Below are 17763 nucleotides of genomic sequence, written 5' to 3'. Positions count from 1 at the left end.
GCTGTATTGTTCTTACTGTTTTTATTTTTCTTGGACCTAGTTTGTTTTGTTGCTCGTTTTTTAAAATTAATTTTGCTGGCTGTTCCTCTGTTGTCGTACTAAAAGGTGGCTGTGGGCCTTTGTCGAGCTGCCTCTTTCAAAGAGCAGCTTTTACCTGAAGCTCTCCTTCATCGAACTATTGATGAGCAATGAACATTATTATTATTATTATTATTATTATTATTATTATTATTATTATTATTATTATTATTATTATTATTATTATTATTATTATTATTATTATTATTATTATTATTATTATTAATGCGTATGCCTTACTAAAACTTCTTGCGCTTGTTGGTAACTTGCTATGTTGCAAGTAAACTTTGCGCAACTCAGAAATTTCCTGCCACGCTCACCCATCAACCACGCACTTTCACTCAAAAAACGCACACCACACACAGCCAGTCGATTAGGACATGTATTTCCTAAAGTTGACATCTTTAAGGGCCTGCTACCGCGATAATCTTGTGCAAGCACAATGTGGATGAATCAAGTGGTACAAGAACGTGCGTGACCTTCAAGTTTTACAAGTTCTCTTGGCCAGCATCTGACCACTTGCGCCCACCGAAAAGCAGCTGAGCGATGCAACACAACCAAATAGTCCTATAGTCAAATACTAGGTTTGTAGCGGAATAAACAAAAGTAGTAGTGGTGCAGATCGCCAGATATGTGGCGAACGACGTTCATCGGCATCCTGACGAAATGAAGTCTCAGCTGGTGCCACACATGTAGCTGCAAGAACAATTTTGCTCAGCACAGCCGTGTTTGCGAAGAAATGCCGACAATTTATCATTAGGCAGTCTGCGCCGGCTGTCGTAAAGTGGTATGAGGCAGTCGGTCGTGCTTTCTGAGGAAATAAGAGCCATCATCTTCATATTCAAAAACAATCATTGACTGGGAACTTTTTCTGCTTTCAACTGCACGCGCTGAATCGCAGCACCACCCTCAGAGTAAAGAATCGATAATTGTTGAAAAGCATTCAAGATAGATAAATAGAGCTCAACACATCCTTTCAAATGACCTGTGACGGGCACATTGGCAAAGAATTTCGCGCTGATGTGTATTCTGAGGGCTCAAGGAACAATGATCAATGTTACATCACAGTGGCAAGTGTATCATATCTCACTAGAAACAGTCACGCGTTTTCTAAGAATAATTGTGACGTTACTTGAGATTCGAATACAGGTTATTGCAAGGTTACAGACCTTGAAAACAGGGCAATCAAGAAAGTTTGAACAATGCGCAGAGAAAGCACAAACTGCTCCAAGCGTAGAACGTGCTTTCAGTTTCGAAGCTAGGAGCGCTAAACAGACTGCACTTTTAATGTAACTTCTCTGCATTTCCAACATCATTGCTACAGCCCCGTAACTGTATATATGCTTTTACCGAGCACACCGTACCCATGGAGAACAAAGCCATTCTAAAAGAGAATTGATCGATCTCTCATTTTCTATGTGTGGCATTTCAGGCCTTCGGGAGTTCAACACCAGCCCTCTTTCACATTGCAATGATTTCTTTTTCTATTAACCTGGTATCCGATGCACATGCCACGCTGACGTATAACAACACTAAATCCACGCGAAACAAACTTGGTAGTTTTGTGAGAAGTGCAACTGAACAAAAATGCGGACTATTTGTTAAGTCGAACATTAGAATGGCGTTGTGATAACAACGGTTCATATTATCTCGCTTGCTACGGCCCGTGCAAAGATGTGTGACAGGAGGAATGAGGCGCCTTGCAAACGAGGACCTGAATTTCAGAGGTAAGATATTGTATATACGAGTCCCATGTGATATGACGCTTCTTAAGGCATTTTGCCTTGACAACATGAAAGTGTAGTTTTGTAGTCGCGCGTGTCCATATTTGTGTGTGCTTGCGTCTGTGTAAGTCTATTTGTGTGTCTGTGTGTGTTTGTATGTGTGTGTGCTTGTGGAGTGTCCCAGTTTGTGTGTGTGTGTGTGTGTGTGTGTGTGCGTGTGCGTGTTTGTAGTGAATATGTGCGTGCGCGCACCTGTGTGTGCGTGTGTGTTTGTGTGTGTTTATGTGTGTACGCTTCTGTGTGTTCTTGTATGTGAGTTAGGTGCCTTCATGCTTGCCAAGAATGCAGTCCGCAGCTCCACGCACATGTGCCTACCCCCCCCCCCCCCCCGAATAACGGTGCTGTGAAGATGCTCCCACGAATGAAGCGACTCCCTTCATGATCCTTCCTCTTCGTGTTTTATATCCTAACGCTTTTACCTCTGCCTATTGTAGCAAACCAGGCGCGCGTCCCATTGATTTCCCTGCCTATACCACTTGCCTCTGCGCTCTCTTTCTGTGCGTGCGCTTACAACGTCGCACGTGTATATGTGAATCCCATTGCATTCGTACAGTGTGCGCGCGTATGCTTTTGGAGAATTTTATGAGCACCCCGCGGTCATGTAGTGCACCATGCGAAAAGTCTATTCTCCGAGCTAGCCGGCTGTCCGTGATTTTGATGCTCATAGCGCCGTAGGAGCAATAAACGAAACAAACAAAACGCCGACTCTCCATCATTCTTACACCGTAAATAATGCACACATTAGAACGCATCTGCGTGCACATCTACGTGTCAAATGTGAAAGGACTAACTCGGTGCAGTGTATGTATTGCCATCAGGATATGTATATAGAATTCATCAGTTAAGCAGCGTGTACATTATTGCGAGCCGATAAGTCGAGACACACTACTCTCTCAAAACGGAACAGTGGATATATCTGATCCAACAATCACTAGCACGTAATGAGAAAAATGTGACGTATCGAAGTGCCAGAAATAGCTTTGCCAATCAGGATTTAGCGAGGGGCATGAACACTCATGCTTCTGCCAGCTGCGTTTAGCCACTATAGTTTTTCAAAGGTAATCCAGTTTGCTCACGAGTAGGACTATACACATATACAGTATATTTACGTGTGAGCCCACACACGAAAACACAGCCAGCGTTAATGGAACGTAACATATCCTGTCAGTCAACAAATCGTGAGAAATGCACTGTGGTGGGTGTGATACACAAGATGTCTCATGCATCCATACTATTTCACTAAATGCCGACAGTAACTTCACGCGTAATTTCGGAATCTTAGAGCCTCACATTGCAATATCCGGCAGTATCGATGGACGTTGATTCCAAATGAATCTGTAAATTGTAATGGCCGCTAATGAAATCCCCTTGCGAAGCAGAGTTGTACTTTATAAATGCGAACCATTTCTCTGCCTACGGCCCACACCTTGAGCGTTTCTATCTATCTGTCTGTCTATCAATCTATCTATCTATCTATCTATCTATCTATCTATCTATCTATCTATCTATCTATCTATCTATGCACCTTTGTCTGGGTCCTCTCGTGATCACCATTTTAACTTAGGGTAGATCGAAATTAGTATGGGAGGGCAAGAAGCCTTGACGACTGTTACTGTGGTGATGGCATAAATAATGTGATAATCCTGTCGCGTGCTGCATTAAACCCCTTTTCCCTACACACGTGTGGCACTACGCGTATGAAATGGTATGCCATTATTTGGCATAGATGTTTGGCGGTTTATATCTACATTGCAATGCCGAGAACAGCCATTGGTAATTTAAACGCAAGAGCGTTAAGGAAACCTGACATCGGCAACGTCTACTTGATTAACGCAAAGAGTGAATGTTATGTTCCCTGCAGAAATCGAACCCAAGCATTATGCGCGTTAAGCAAGTATTATACCGGAGAGCAACGCCAGGTTTCGGAACTGCTTTGGAAAAAAAAGCCCTATGCCAGCATAATATTTTCAAAGTCAACTGTCGTTGCACTGCTGCTACCCATCTACTTCTATGAATATTGCGCATGTACTCCTATAACACAGGCGCGACGTTGCTTTAGCGTCAATTGTAGCTCAGCGCCATGCATTAAAGCTGGTTAGCAATATCCAGAGCTACCATGCTCTCAAGCCCAAGCGGTACATTTCAGAGTTCCGTTTCTTCTGTTGGTAATACCCATGTTGCTCAAGGCATCGTTCCGCCACTGTAAAGAACTGGTCATATAAAACACATGTATGACACAGTTCAACATACATGTCTGGACGTACAAAGTTAGTACGTCATGTTTGGGCATTTCGTAACGTTTCGCTGTAGAAAATATTACACTACAGTAAATTTCCCTCCGTATGCTTTTAGTGAAACTGATTCCCATAGTGCGTGGAATATGCCACGTTTTTGTGTAAGTGCCGCGCAGCAGACTGACACAAAAAAAAATGACGCTTCGCAACCACTTAGCGTGTCCAACAGTGCCACGCGAGAACACTAGCCTGATGGAAATCATCGATAGACCGTCGTAGCTAGGCGTTCATGACCAAATTACGCAGTATATGATATGACGTCTTGTTCAAGACAGTTGTTCTGGAAAGTTCTGCCAGAGCGCAAGCCGAAATCTAAAACGTCGGGCCGGCGCGCTCCACGCGGCGATTGCTGCGGCACATACGCGCACTTTTCTTATGAGACCTTGAGCGCCCATTTGTGGCGCTCATGTGCTTGAGAAATGTTTTATTAGTATGAATAAAGTGCCTACAGTATACTTACATTCTAGGCATTAGAGTATGAACACGCACGCTCATACTCCTGAGCACTTCACACATCCTTGTTCCTGTTTGAACGCGTTCAGCGTGCGCAGGATACTAAAACTTCCGTTATGCGCAAGTGCAATTTTTCGTGAATACCGCGCAGGCTCTTTTTTAGGCGTCTTTGAGAATGTACATACTTGAAAACGATAGTCTTTCTTGGGGACCTTCGGCGCAAAACTTTGGCCTGTCTGTCTGTCTTTGTCTGTTTAATCACCCTTAACGGTACCCTAAACGGCACCAAAGTGACCAAACGATACTCCATACGGCCGACGCCATCCGCAGCACCCACCAATATTGCTCAAGGTTCAGCGTTCATACTTGTGCGATTGTCAATTATAAAGCGATTATTGCGCATATCTGAGGCACCATAACAACACGTCCATATTATGTATGTGTATTTTTTACTAGAAATGGCATATATAAGTAATTCTAAGGACTGTAGCGTTTATCACGTTGCGCTGACCATGCAATGCTTGCATGATAAGGCAAGTGTTTCCAACGCTTTGCTAAGACGATGCGATGATGGCACCTACCCGTAGCCTTGCGTTCTACACCTTATGGCCTCAGAGACAGGCGCTCATGCCGTGCGCTTTGTTTTCTAGGATAACTGCCAGATAGCGCTCATGTCTCCCGTTGGACGTGACCTGATACGCTCGTTCGCCTCCGCTGCACGCTCGAGGAACTCTAACGCAGTGCCTCCAGAATACCATTCACAGATTTTCTTGCGCAGAACATCAAATAAACGTTTTGTTTACTCTCTCCAGACGCAAGACTATCGTCTTTCGACGACATTTGCAGTGTAACATGCAGATACGGGGCCAATTTTTGCCTGAGAGCGTGTACATGCCTTGCACATGTATGAGTTTAAAAGCAATATATGGTGTGACCAAAATGAAAAGAAAATAAAAAACGCTGTTTCCTACGTTCAAGGTGGAGGTGGACTCCAGAAAAGGTGTACCACTGGGTGGTTTACTTCGGAGCCACAATGTATGTCTTCTGGCGATTCGCGACGACAGAACAAAGTAAGTGCGTCCCTTCTAGTTCAGTATATTTTGTTCGCTTTCGCCCTTGATAATCTGCGCGTTGCATTGATCTCTCGCGATAATTAAAGGGATTCGGACAGGAACAGTGGGACACTATATCATGAGAATAAAGTATGCGGCCAAGAGCTATTTGTGTCAATCACGACTGCATTGGGATTCATGTTTTATACACTTCGGTTGAATTTACTGGATGAGAAAATGAAGATTGAAGTCTTATATTGTTTATCATCTTTTGTTTTAGCGCTGAAATTATATTCCCCTAACAGTGGTTAGGCGTAACTAGTATCGCTATATTTTGTTGTGTGTGTTTCGGCTGTGTTCACTCAATATAGCTTCCCGAATCTTGCAGTCTTATATCTACGATTGAAATTATTTTCACCCGTAATGAACTGCGCAGGCACGAGAAGATAGCGTGAAGAATTGTGACATCCGAGTGAGGGGGAGCGATAACCTCAACAGGCCGTCACCATGTCTAATTTTTTATCGCACGTTTTCTCAGTAATCAAGTGCCTTCTAGAGACAATAGCGCCAATACTGTTCTTTTAGTATTCTAAAAAAACAGTGTGAAAATTGTTTTCGCTTATGAAATGTAGGGGGGGGGGAATCTTAATGAGAAGGGAGGGGGGGGGTCGTAAAGCAAGCAACTCCGCGTTACTGTGTCGCACGCGCTAGGCAAAGCGGTGTCAGGTGGTTGCTAGGCAACGCCACTGAGACTTCTTTCTACGCTACCTATAAAGGAAAGCCTAAACAGTTCCAGTGTTCCTTCAGGCTCGTTGTGAAGCTATCTAAGTTTCTTTTTCTCTCTGTAGTCAGGGGCGACCAAGAAGGTCTGAAAGGCTGCCACATAAAAATACAATTACGCTCCCTTCACATATACGCGTTGCCCGTGTACTTAGCCTGTGTCAATGTGTATCAGATGGTTTTCGTTCGAAGAGCACGTACTGCAAATGTAAACACTAGGCGTATGAGAAGTGGAAGCGTTGCCAAGGCGAGTGCTAACGTAATGATATCTGAAGATATTTACCAGTATGTCCATCTGTTCCACGTGAAACCAGTTACGTGAACGAATCTCTGCATGAATAAATTCGAAACATTTTCACTAAGCAAGCGTTTCCACCGTTACGGAATCCTGGGTTGATAAATACTGATCGACACGAGAAGTTAGTGTGAATATTTGTGGCATCCGAGCGAGGGGGAGCGATAACTTCAACAGCCCATCGCCATGTGTAATTTCTTGTCACACGTTTTCTCGATAATCAAGTGCCTTCTAGCGGTACATGGTGCAATGAAGTCATCCTCAATGTTTATGGAGTCAGGTGCCAGTGCTCTATAGATAAATGATAAAGATAGAGAGATAAATGCTAAGACAAGAGCGGGGAGGTTAACCAGAAGATAGATGTGTGGTTGGCTCTCAGCGCTCAGAAAGGAGTAAGGAGCTACAGAAGGTAAGACCGAAAATAACGAAAGGGTTAAAACACACGGGAAACATATGATCAGTCAAACGCGTTTGCAATCCGTGCTGCCTACTAGCACTGCCGAAGTTGCGATTTTTCTTCCCCTGAACCTCTCATTTTCTCCTTAAACGTGGGAGTGTCGAAGAGCTGACCTCTCGTCGCCTAGAAGAGGCGCAACTAAAGGTGGATCAATGAAAAGAAATCAAATCAAAAACGTAGTAATGGTTCTCCCTAAGGGTTTTATAGAATAAATGAAATGATAAAGATTGGGTTGATGGATGAAAGAGCTGTGCCAGCTTTACATAGGGTAATTAAAAGTTATTAGGACGCCCTGACGTCCTAAAGCACGGATGATAAGTGGCGCTATAATTCAAGCCGGAAGGGCCTACAAGTCGAGCGTAAATGAACATAGAAAAGCTGCGTTCGGCGGGTAGGTCATAAAGAAGGATTGGGTTAGAAAAAGGTAGACTTTCAAAGTGTAATACTTAACTAGAGTTAATTAAGGGTCTTATTGGGATGTATAATTAGGTATCAATTGAAAGTCGAGGCTTGAGCATAGCATAACCTTCTACAGCATTGCAAACTAAGGAGGGGGAAGGGCAACTTGGGTGGAGGGGGGAAAGGCGGACGTGAGAGGGCAAAACCCAGCTAAATCTTGTATGATACTGTATCGTAATGGAGCCATTCTGCGTTGAAGAGGACCAAGAGGACTGGCCTACCCGCTGTGCGTGCCGAACTTCATCTTCATCGTGGTAAATACACTCGAAAACTGTCCCAAATCATCTCATTTTACGCAAAAATGTCGCATAAAGAGGGGTGGAATTGAGATCTGAGTGTGAGGAGGAGAGAAAGGAGGAGGAACAATGGTGCCAGCTCCACTGTCTCCCCACTCTTCCCACCAGTCGTTGGTCCACCTAAATACATCATTTCTTCGTGAGACACTGAGGACTTCTATCACAGCTGAAACTCATTAGTGGCCTTTTAACGAATTCGCTTTTCAGGCCTTAGATTTTCCTACTGCGAACCTTGGCAGCCCGACCAAATGATAGACTACTTCCGGTGTTAGTCCTTCAATTTTACCTTTATTCACACTAATTACTCGCTGTGAAATTCAAAGATTTACCCTTTCTGTTGACTCTACTTTATCACGCCCACGATTTCCTTCTCAGACGCCTATATATTGGAGCAAACACCGGAATCCTTCTCAGACGGTTCTTACGGGTTCCAGCGAAAACAGGTAAGGCCTACTTAATTAAATTAGTATTTCTTCATCGTAGAAACATGAAAACTGTTAATTCACTGCAAAATAACACATGTAGTCGGCAGAGGTAGATTTAGTGCATATCTAATCGATTCGAGACTTACGAGACGTCTTCAATTGCTACAGGTTAAACGGCAGAACGCATACATAATCACGGAGAACCATCTATCTTTACAGTGCTTACCTAAGTATGTAATTTTTGATAAAACTTTACACTCTTCTTCATATTTCCTTTCTGTGTATACATTCTTTTTCATGTATGCTCGTGCCTGCGCTGTGCTTCAGTATGGTAGACCAAGTGAGCCTAAACACAAAGATATCTTGTGTGCATTGCAAGAAACAAACAACCTATTTAATGAATTCAATGTACGCTTCCAAGAAACTTTTTCCTCAACCTGGAAAAAGCTGCGAAGGTTCTTTACACGTTAAAGAACAACACACATATGAATAGAAAGCCTTCGCACAAGCTCTTCGCCGCCCGTTACTGCGTTAGCGGCGTCGCCTTTGTCGGCATAACCAATAAAGTGAATGAGGACGAAAGTCTCGCCGTGGTAGTCTAGTGGCTAAGGTACTCGGCTACCGACCCGCAGGTCGCGGGATCGAATCCCGGCTGCGGCGGCTGCATTTCTGATGGAGGCGGAAATGTTGTAGGCCCGTGTGCTCAGATGTGGGTGCATGTTAAAGAACCCCAGGTGGTCGAAATCTCCGGAGCCCTCCACTACGGCGTCTCTCATAATCATATGGTGGTTTTGGGACGTTACACCCCACATATCTATCAATCAATGAGGACGAAAGAGAACAAAAGAGAGACTTCCTCAATATTGAACTGTGCCCGGCGGTATTGAAGTATTTCAATTCAGCCTCCTCGGGCGCATGCTCACACTCTACGGGGGAGACTTCTCAAGTGGTGCGGGCATACCACTACGATCTAACCTACCCCCGCACCCAACCCTCACTCCACCCGAAAGGACCAGGAAGCAGTCTTGCTGGTCTGCGCCAACCACCAAGCGCAACAGGCGTTGGTAGCAAGGGCCCAGGCCGCCGCGGTAGCTGCAGGGATCCCGGACTCGGTATCCCTCCTTGTGTTTGTGAAGGGCGAGCCTTTCGAACTCATCCCATCCATACTGCACCCATGCCTCTCACTGTAAGTAGAGTAATGAATGTTTTCCACCGCCGCCACCAAAGAGCTTTCGACTGTAAGAGCCCGCGAGACACTGCGTTAAGTGCTTGGTTAGCGCCACTTGGTGAGCGCCTGCAATGCCTTGTGCCTACTGGCGCTTCTTCGACAGCGCAGCGCATGCTTATTCGATAATTCCAGCGACTATAGGCGGCGTAGCGAAAGGTCGAAATGGCGGACGATACGGTGATGTCCCGAGCGTTCACGTCAGCGTCGCAGATGGTGAAGACGCGTTCATTTCTTTATGACTACTCGGAGACCGAACTGCGTCGCAGTTTTATCAACATGTGACAGCTTCGGAGCGCGGCTACATGGCGCCGCCTGCGTCGCTGGAATGACCGAATAATGCATTATGGCCGTCGCATCCGCGATTACTTGATTCAACGTGTCGTTTCTAACCATCCGTCCTGTTCGGCGAGCTTTCATATAATCGCAATTTTCTCAACGCCCCTACGTGTAACCTTACCGGAAGCACCAGGGATGCTAATACAGCCATACAAAAAAATCACTGCATATTCATTTAGTGAATGATGAGGATGGGGTGAAGCTTCTAAGGGTTTTATCGCTAAACAGTGAATCGTCCATCCGTCCATCCGTCCGTCCATCCACCCGTCTGCCTGTCTGTCTGTCTGTCTGTCTGTCTGTCTGTCTGTCTGTCTGTCTCTCTGTCTATCTATGTGGCTGTCCGTCCATCCGTCCGCCCGTTCGACCGTCCGTCTTTCCATCTAGTGAACACTCCAAGTACCGCCATCACGCATCTCTTAATCGTATATTCACCATACACAAGTACCGCCATCCAGCGGACTTTCCAAGGACTGAAGCGAGACGTGCCTACTACATACAGGAGCCGCACGACTCACGCCTTAAGGAGCTTTGCCTCTAAAAAGAGGAGAGCTCTGGAACGGCCGCCGGCTTTATTACGCTAGCCGCACAAATAATCATGGCGGGCCAAAGAGAAGACACGACGCGTGTAGCGTTTTTTTTTTTGGTCGGTGCAGTGGTATTCAATAACCCAACGCCTTAGGAGGCGTTCAATAACCATGTCACGAGTAAGCGGCGAGCTTATCCCCACTTCGGCATCCAATCAGTCGCGCTCTTCTGACTGTCGTGTTGTTTTCTCTGGTTCCGCTCTGATCGTTACCGCTACAGCTACCACAAGCATCTGTGGCCACAAGGGTTTGTTGAATTGTGAGTGCTGGATGATTGCGGCGGGACGGATGTCTATGACTGCATAAACATAGCGCGCTGCATAAGCACAGGAGTCGAGAGTATGCACGAGGATTCCGCGAGCGTTGCTCCGGTTGTGTGCATGCGACGTCTCCGCTGCTGCACCGCATGAAACTAATAATCACGTGACTATTCGGTCCGCGGAGCAGCGGGATTAAGCTGTCGCGTGTGAATCTAGCTTTACGCCACTGTCAATCAGTACAAACTAGCTCGCCTTTCCGTTTTGCGTACTCTGTCAGTCCACCTGCCCATCTGACCATCCGAGATTCTGTCTACGTCTATTCGTTCATGCGTTAGTTTGTTCATTTGTCCATGCATCCATCCTTCCTAACATTCATCGTTCTGTCCATGCTCCTGTTCATCCGTCCGTCCATCAATTTATAAATTCCGAATTGCGTTGAGCGAATGCGTGTGTCCACTGAAACGGGGTGGGTAAGAATCAAGGAGGTTTAAAAAAATGGGTCATTTTTTTAAATCCCCTTAGTAAGAATAGAACGCGATTCGAGCGTTTCAAGCATTGTTGGATACGCTGGGCACAGCACACTACGCAAGCAAAGCGCGAGTGCTGTGGAGTCCGGTGTAACGCGAGACGCGACCGGCGTGCGTTGACGCGCCGCGGCGGTTACCTGGCACCTTAGTTATCATTACTACACATTTCATAAACTTTTCACATTCCTCCAAGGAGTTTTTCATCAGCAGCATTCACTTCGTGGAACGGCTGCCAATTTTCGTAGCGTGTGCTACACTGGCCGAGGTTGAGCAGCTTCGCGTGGCTTATCGAGAGCCTTGCTGGCATGCCCGAGGAGCAGTGACGTGACACAGCGCAAAGGTGGCGCGCCGGACAAAGCCTGCCAGCTTCTGGAGGGACGTGTCACTAATGGGCTGGCGCTAAACTCGCGTGAGATCGCTCCCTCACTAGTCCGTCCGTCCATTCGTGCTTCGTTCGTCCGTCCGTTCCATCCGTGGTCGTCCCTATATCCATCCGTCCGTCATCCATACGTCCATCAATCCATGGTTCGTTCATCTCTCCGTCCGTTGTTCGTTTATTCGTACATCTGTAGCTCACGCTATAGTTGAACTAAGGCACAGCTACTTTTTTTTACCCCATGACCGACCACATTCTTCGTGGAAAGACAGCAGCTTTACCATTACCGACAACGTCCTAATGAGATATTTCCCGGGCATTTTTTAAACCTATTTACCTACAGAAATTTTTACTTCGCGATTTCTCCTCCTGGCTACAACAATGACAAATTGGTCAGTGAAGCAATTTGTTGCTCAATATGTTGTTCAAATTTATTTATTTTATTTATTTATTTATTTATTTACTCTCAGGGCCCAAGGGCATTACAGAGAGGAGTGGGGGGTAAAACACTCTACAGGTATACAATGCAGCAGGAGTGTGGTTACACATATGAAACATATTTGAAATATCCGCATAAACTGGAAAAATAAACAAACAATAACAGAAAGGAAAAATCAAAAGGCGCAAAAAACATTTGCCGTACACGGGAACAACCGAGCAGGATTTACACAAAACCGCGGAATTCGCGAAAAAAAAATCAGGTAATATGGCCACTAATAGCCACCTTGAAATTGGCTGGATTAATTATTGAACAATGCAGGTGGGGAGGTGGTTCCAGTCCGAGCTGGTTTTAGGAATAAATGAGTTGAAATAATAGTTTGTGCGGCTGCTGGGTACGCCAACCTTGAACTGATGGTCGTTTCTTGTCGAATGATAAGTGGGAGGAAAAAGCATCGAATCTTTGAGCGTTGAATTGGCGTGATAAATTTTATGAAAAAGACAAAGTCGGGACATTTTCCTTCGAACAGATAGATCAAGTAGGTTAAGGGAAGATTTCAAGGATGAGACGCTAGCCGTACGAAAATAGTTTGATAATATGAAGCGTGTGGAACGATTCTGGATAGCTTCGATATCATGAAGTAACGAGTTGATATGCGGGTCCCAGATCGACGACGCATACTCCAGCTTTGGCCGAACCAAAGTTTTGTATAAAACGAGTTTTATATCTGCTGAAGCAAGAGCAAAATTTCGTCGTAAAAAACCGAGCATGCGGTTAGCATCGCTTGTGATATGATCGATGTGTGTTTGCCAAGAAAGGTTATCCGAGATGTACACGCCAAGATATTTGTAACATGACACTTTGGTTAGGGGGTCGTGGTTGAGTATGTAAGTGCACGCTGTAGTATTATGTTTTTGACGGGTTACTCGCATTACTTTGCACTTATTTGTGTTCAGTTTCATTAACCATGTATCGCACCAGGTAGAAATCTTATTAAGGTCAGATTGTAGCGCACTTTGGTCGGCGGAATCCAAAATTTCTCTGTAAATTACGCAGTCGTCCGCGAAGAGTCTAATAGTTGATGATAGTGTATTCGGCAAGTCAATAATATAAATTAAGAATAATAGGGGACCTAAGACAGAACCTTGCGGCACACCAGACGTAACAGAGCAGTGCGTGGAAATAAAGCCATTAGCAACTACGTATTGTGTGCGGTTACTTAAAAAACACTCCGACCATTTGAGAATATTTACATCTAGATTGATTGAGTTTAATTTAGAAAGCAGTAGTTTATGACAAACGGTATCGAATGCCTTCGCGAAGTCGATAAATACGCAGTCGATAACTGAAGAACGGTCAGCGGCGCAAAATAGGTCGTTAGTGAGGCTAAGTAACTGAGTTTCACAGGAGTAATTTTTTCTGAAACCATGTTGGAATTTGCTAAAAAAGGAATTGTTTTCCAGAAAGCGGACTAAATGGCTGTAGATAATGTGCTCAACAATTTTACATGGTGCACTGATGAGCGATATGGGTCTGTAATTGATGGGATTGTGAGTGTTACCTGTTTTGGGCAAAGGAACCACCTTCCCGACCTTCCAATCCTGTGGTATTGCAGAAGTTTCCAGAGACTGTGAAAAAAATCTTAGATAGAATTATAGCGGATAACATTTCAGTATTTTTTAAGAATTTGGGGTTAATACCATCATCTCCGGGGGAGGAAGGTTTCAGATTCCTTATCAATTTGGCAACACCCACCCAGTCTATGATTAATGGATCCATGGGTAAATAATTGCAGGCAGGGAAAGGGGACAAACAGTATGGCGTACAGGTTACAAATACCGATGAAAATACCGTATTTAAGGCTTCGCAGCACATTTCACTTGGGATCATACAGTCGTCTTCAGACATCAGTTCAATTTTCTTTTCACTTTTTCCGTTGATGGTTAGCCAAAATCTACGGGGATTAGTTCTAAGCATAGAGGGGAGGGTAACTTCAAAGAAAGAACGCTCAGCCACGGCAAGCGCGTGCGCATATTCATCGGCTGATTCTTTGTACGCAGCCCATCGGTCAGTTGACCTCGAGCATTTGGCTTTCCAAAAAAGGCGCTGCTTTTTATTGCGTAGTCGCTTTAGGGTCGGTGTGAACCACGGGGATTGAACAGTATTCGTTATTCTACGCAGTGGTACATAGTGGTCTACTAACTCAGACACCTTGGATTTGAACCGATGCCAGTTTTCGTCTACAGAACGCTGATCAAAATTTTGAAACAGTTCTTCGGTGAATATTTCAAGCTCCCTATTTATTGCAGCATAGTCTGCACGTTTGTAGTCTCTGAATGTTTTGGAGGTTTTCTGCCGTCTGGGATTCCTGTTGGGAATAGTAAAGTGGATTGCTGAATGGTCACTGAGACCAGGTATCACAGAAAGGGATGTAACAAGATCTGGGTGAGTTGTGAGGACTAAGTCTAGAATAGTTGAGCTGGTAGTAGTAACACGGGTCGGGTATTTGAGAAGTTGTATTAGATTGAAATCTGAGCACACACTGACAAAAGATGCGCTTTCAGACGAGCTGGAGCTAGCAGTTGGTTGGGGTAAACACCAAGAAATATCGGGCAGATTGAAGTCTCCCAGAACAAAGAACACTGCAGCAGGAAATCTAATATGTATCTTATTTAAAACATCATGAAATATCTCGAAAAAGCCTGAAGAAGAATTTGGTGGCCGATAGCAGGCACAAAGAATGTAGTCTTTGTGGTGCAGGCGAATGCACACACAAACTAATTCTAGTTCAGAAGCGACATTAACTTTGAAAGACACAAATTCATTTGATACCGCAATTAAGACGCCTCCGCCAGAACGGCGACCCCGGTCATACCGATAAAGAACGTAGTTTTTTGCACCATGCAAAACTTCCCTGCTATCAATTTTTGCTGACAACCAAGTTTCCGTCGGTATGATTACATCTGCCAGGCACGCATGAACAAGGGATAATAATTCGTCACGCTTGTTCATTACGCTCCTTACATTACAAAGGAGAAAGGAAATTTCCCGCTCAATAGCATCAGCTTGTGTGCGCACATCTAGCTACGTTGAAGACTGACCTTCACTTTTGTTTGGGGAACACGCTCCGGCTTGGCCCAGACTATTATGAGTACTTCGGCAGTTTTAAAAGCGCCCATCCTTTAGTCCAATTTCAACAACACGATCGGTAATGCTGCAATACACATAGCTCTTTTTGTCAATTACAACTTTGTTGTACTTCAGAGAAAATGGCTGACTGGAGGCCTTCGCGAAATCCAGCAACTTTTTACGTACGGTGGGCGTTGCCTTACAAAAGTCCTGAGCAACTGAAATGTTTGTACCGCGTAGCTTGGACTTTTGTGAAAAAATTGATTCTTTCATTTTAAAAGACGCAAATTGGACGATGATTGGCCGGCACTTATTTTCGACAAACGCTCCTAATCTGTGCGCACGATTAATCGCTTCATCGGACAATTGTATTTTGAACTTGTCAGAAAGAATTCCCCTAATTTTATCTTCTGCTTCAGCCCACGTCTCTTCCGCACAATCAGATATTCCATAGAATACCAAATTTTCTCGTCGTGCCCTGTCTTCAAAATCATCTAGCCGTGATTGTAGTGTGGCGCTTTCATTACGTACAGCTGACGTAATCATCGCGTCCGCATTCGCTTCATCATGTAGTGCGTCAAAGGAACTTACTTTTTCTTCAACAGCGGCAAGACGCATTGTTAAGTCAGATACCTTGGTGTCAAGAATTCGTTGGTTTTCTTTTACCTCATTGATAGATTCCAAGAGCTGGTCGTGCCGCTCGTCTAGGTGCTTAGTAAGACGGTTAATTGCAGACAAGACTTGGCTAGATTCAGCTGCAGGGTCCAATTTTGGGGGACCAGGGTTAAGCTCAACGTCGCCTCCTAGTACAACAAGTTTAACAACATACACAATGTCATAAAACTCAGACACTAAGACATGTGGGCACGGGAATAGCAGCAGGCAGATATTATCGGATGTTTTCGAATAGAGCGAGGGTACAGTACCAACCTGAACAAAAAAGCAGAAAGGGTTTTTAGCGACCATCGTCGCTGCTGCCATTCCATGCCCACTGAATTGTGGCGAAGTCGGAAGGCGGCTTAAGTAGGCCATGCTGGATGCGGTCGATGTCCCTCTGGCGGCTTGGGCAGCGTCCCCTTGCGGAGACACGTATGGAGGCAGGTCACATGGCGCAGAATGGATCGTTGTTATCTCCAGGACCGGGCGTTTTTTAGCAGCATTTGGGTGCGCCGAAGTCACGGCGCAGGCATAACGGCACGTGTGGAGAAGTGCAGCCAACTGAACAAAAAAGCAGAAAGGGTTTTTAGCGACCATCGTCGCTGCTGCCATTCCATGCCCACTCGTATTGTTCGTATTGGTGAATTTTGCCTCGAAATTTCTGTTGGTAAGCTGAGTGCGATAATTCGTAGCTTTATTGATCTGTTCCCTTAAAATGTAAACTATATTGACTTGAATTTGTATCCGCTGCGAAAAAAAAAACAAGAAATGTGCATTTATCTCTTTGGAAGTAAAGTAAAAGTTTTGTTTTAATACAGCAAGCCTTTCAAATATTCAAAGAATATTACTACCTTGCGCTTTTTATCTGACACACGTCAGCAGAAACCGACCGAAAAACCTGAATTACAAAGAAGGCAATATTTCAAGATACGACAAAGCATAGTCGATCTGTTTAATATCTGTAAAAATAGTTCATACAAAAGTGATACGATTGGCTTATGAGGGCCACGGGGCGGATTTAAGCTCTCCCATAGTTTACCACCTGGTACCATAGAGAAACATGCTTACATAAAGAGCGGACGCTCCCGTAGGGCCCTGTGGCCCAGCTACTGCGCTGCTTTCAGCGCCACAAGTGGTTGGTCAGACCCAAGGAGTATTAAAGAAAAATTGCTGGAGTGGAAGCTCCCGCAATGCCTTGCCAGCAAAAGTGAAGCCGCCTTTTGCCACTGTCAAGATGGCGGAAATGTGCTCTTTTCTGATAGTGCCCACTTGAAGATCTAGTGGCTTTGATATGTTATGTAAATGCTACGTTAGTTCTCTATTAAAAGAAAGTTGTTCCCGACGAAATAACACACAGAAACGAGTATGGATGACTGAATCTTCAAAGAACTTTGCCTCCAATTAGAGGCTCACTAAGGAAAACTAGTAACTGTAAGACGCACTTGGAGCACTATGTGACACGACCAAGTTCATACATTAAACTCGTTCGGCGTGTGAGGAAAACGCTTCGTTTTTAATCGCTGAACAGTGGTACTTAAACATGTCCCTAGTAAGATGGCCGCCACAGCCACCATCTTGCCAGAGGAACGGCTTCACTTCTGCGCAATCATTTCCACTCCAGCAACTTTTTGTAATCCTCCTTGGTCAGACCCGATAATGCCTTGCGCATAAATAAAAGAACATTTTTTTTCTTTTCAACACTGGGCTTCGAACCTATACCCTCAAGCTCCGAAAACGAGAGTCTTCACCACTAGGCTACACACACTTGCTTCCACAAAGGGAATACATGTATAGTACATCTACACCATATGAACGTGCCTTTTTTTGCGAAACATATGCAGAAAGACCACATTA

General features: G+C 44.7%; 1 protein-coding gene across 4 annotated transcripts in view; it reads left to right on the top strand.

The window, feature by feature from the left end:
* The first annotated feature begins 1428 nt into the window (after nt 1-1428).
* LOC119168521 (protein-cysteine N-palmitoyltransferase Rasp) overlaps nt 1429-17763 on the top strand; it is a 68372-nt gene continuing 52037 nt past the window's right edge. For 2 of the 4 annotated variants that reach the window (XM_075866249.1, XM_075866248.1), the window contains exons 1-3: nt 1429-1805; nt 5588-5679; nt 8324-8391. In XM_075866249.1, the coding sequence (XP_075722364.1) occupies nt 1753-1805; nt 5588-5679; nt 8324-8391 (213 nt within the window). In that variant the 5' untranslated portion in view covers nt 1429-1752. The remainder of the gene's footprint in view (nt 1806-5587; nt 5680-8323; nt 8392-17763) is intronic. The other 2 variants (XM_075866250.1, XM_075866247.1) reach the window with 2 other exon arrangements.

Source organism: Rhipicephalus microplus, chromosome 6 (genome assembly GCF_043290135.1).
Source record: "Rhipicephalus microplus isolate Deutch F79 chromosome 6, USDA_Rmic, whole genome shotgun sequence".
Lineage (NCBI taxonomy): Eukaryota > Metazoa > Arthropoda > Arachnida > Ixodida > Ixodidae > Rhipicephalus > Rhipicephalus microplus.
This window is presented reverse-complemented; position numbering and strand designations above follow the sequence as displayed.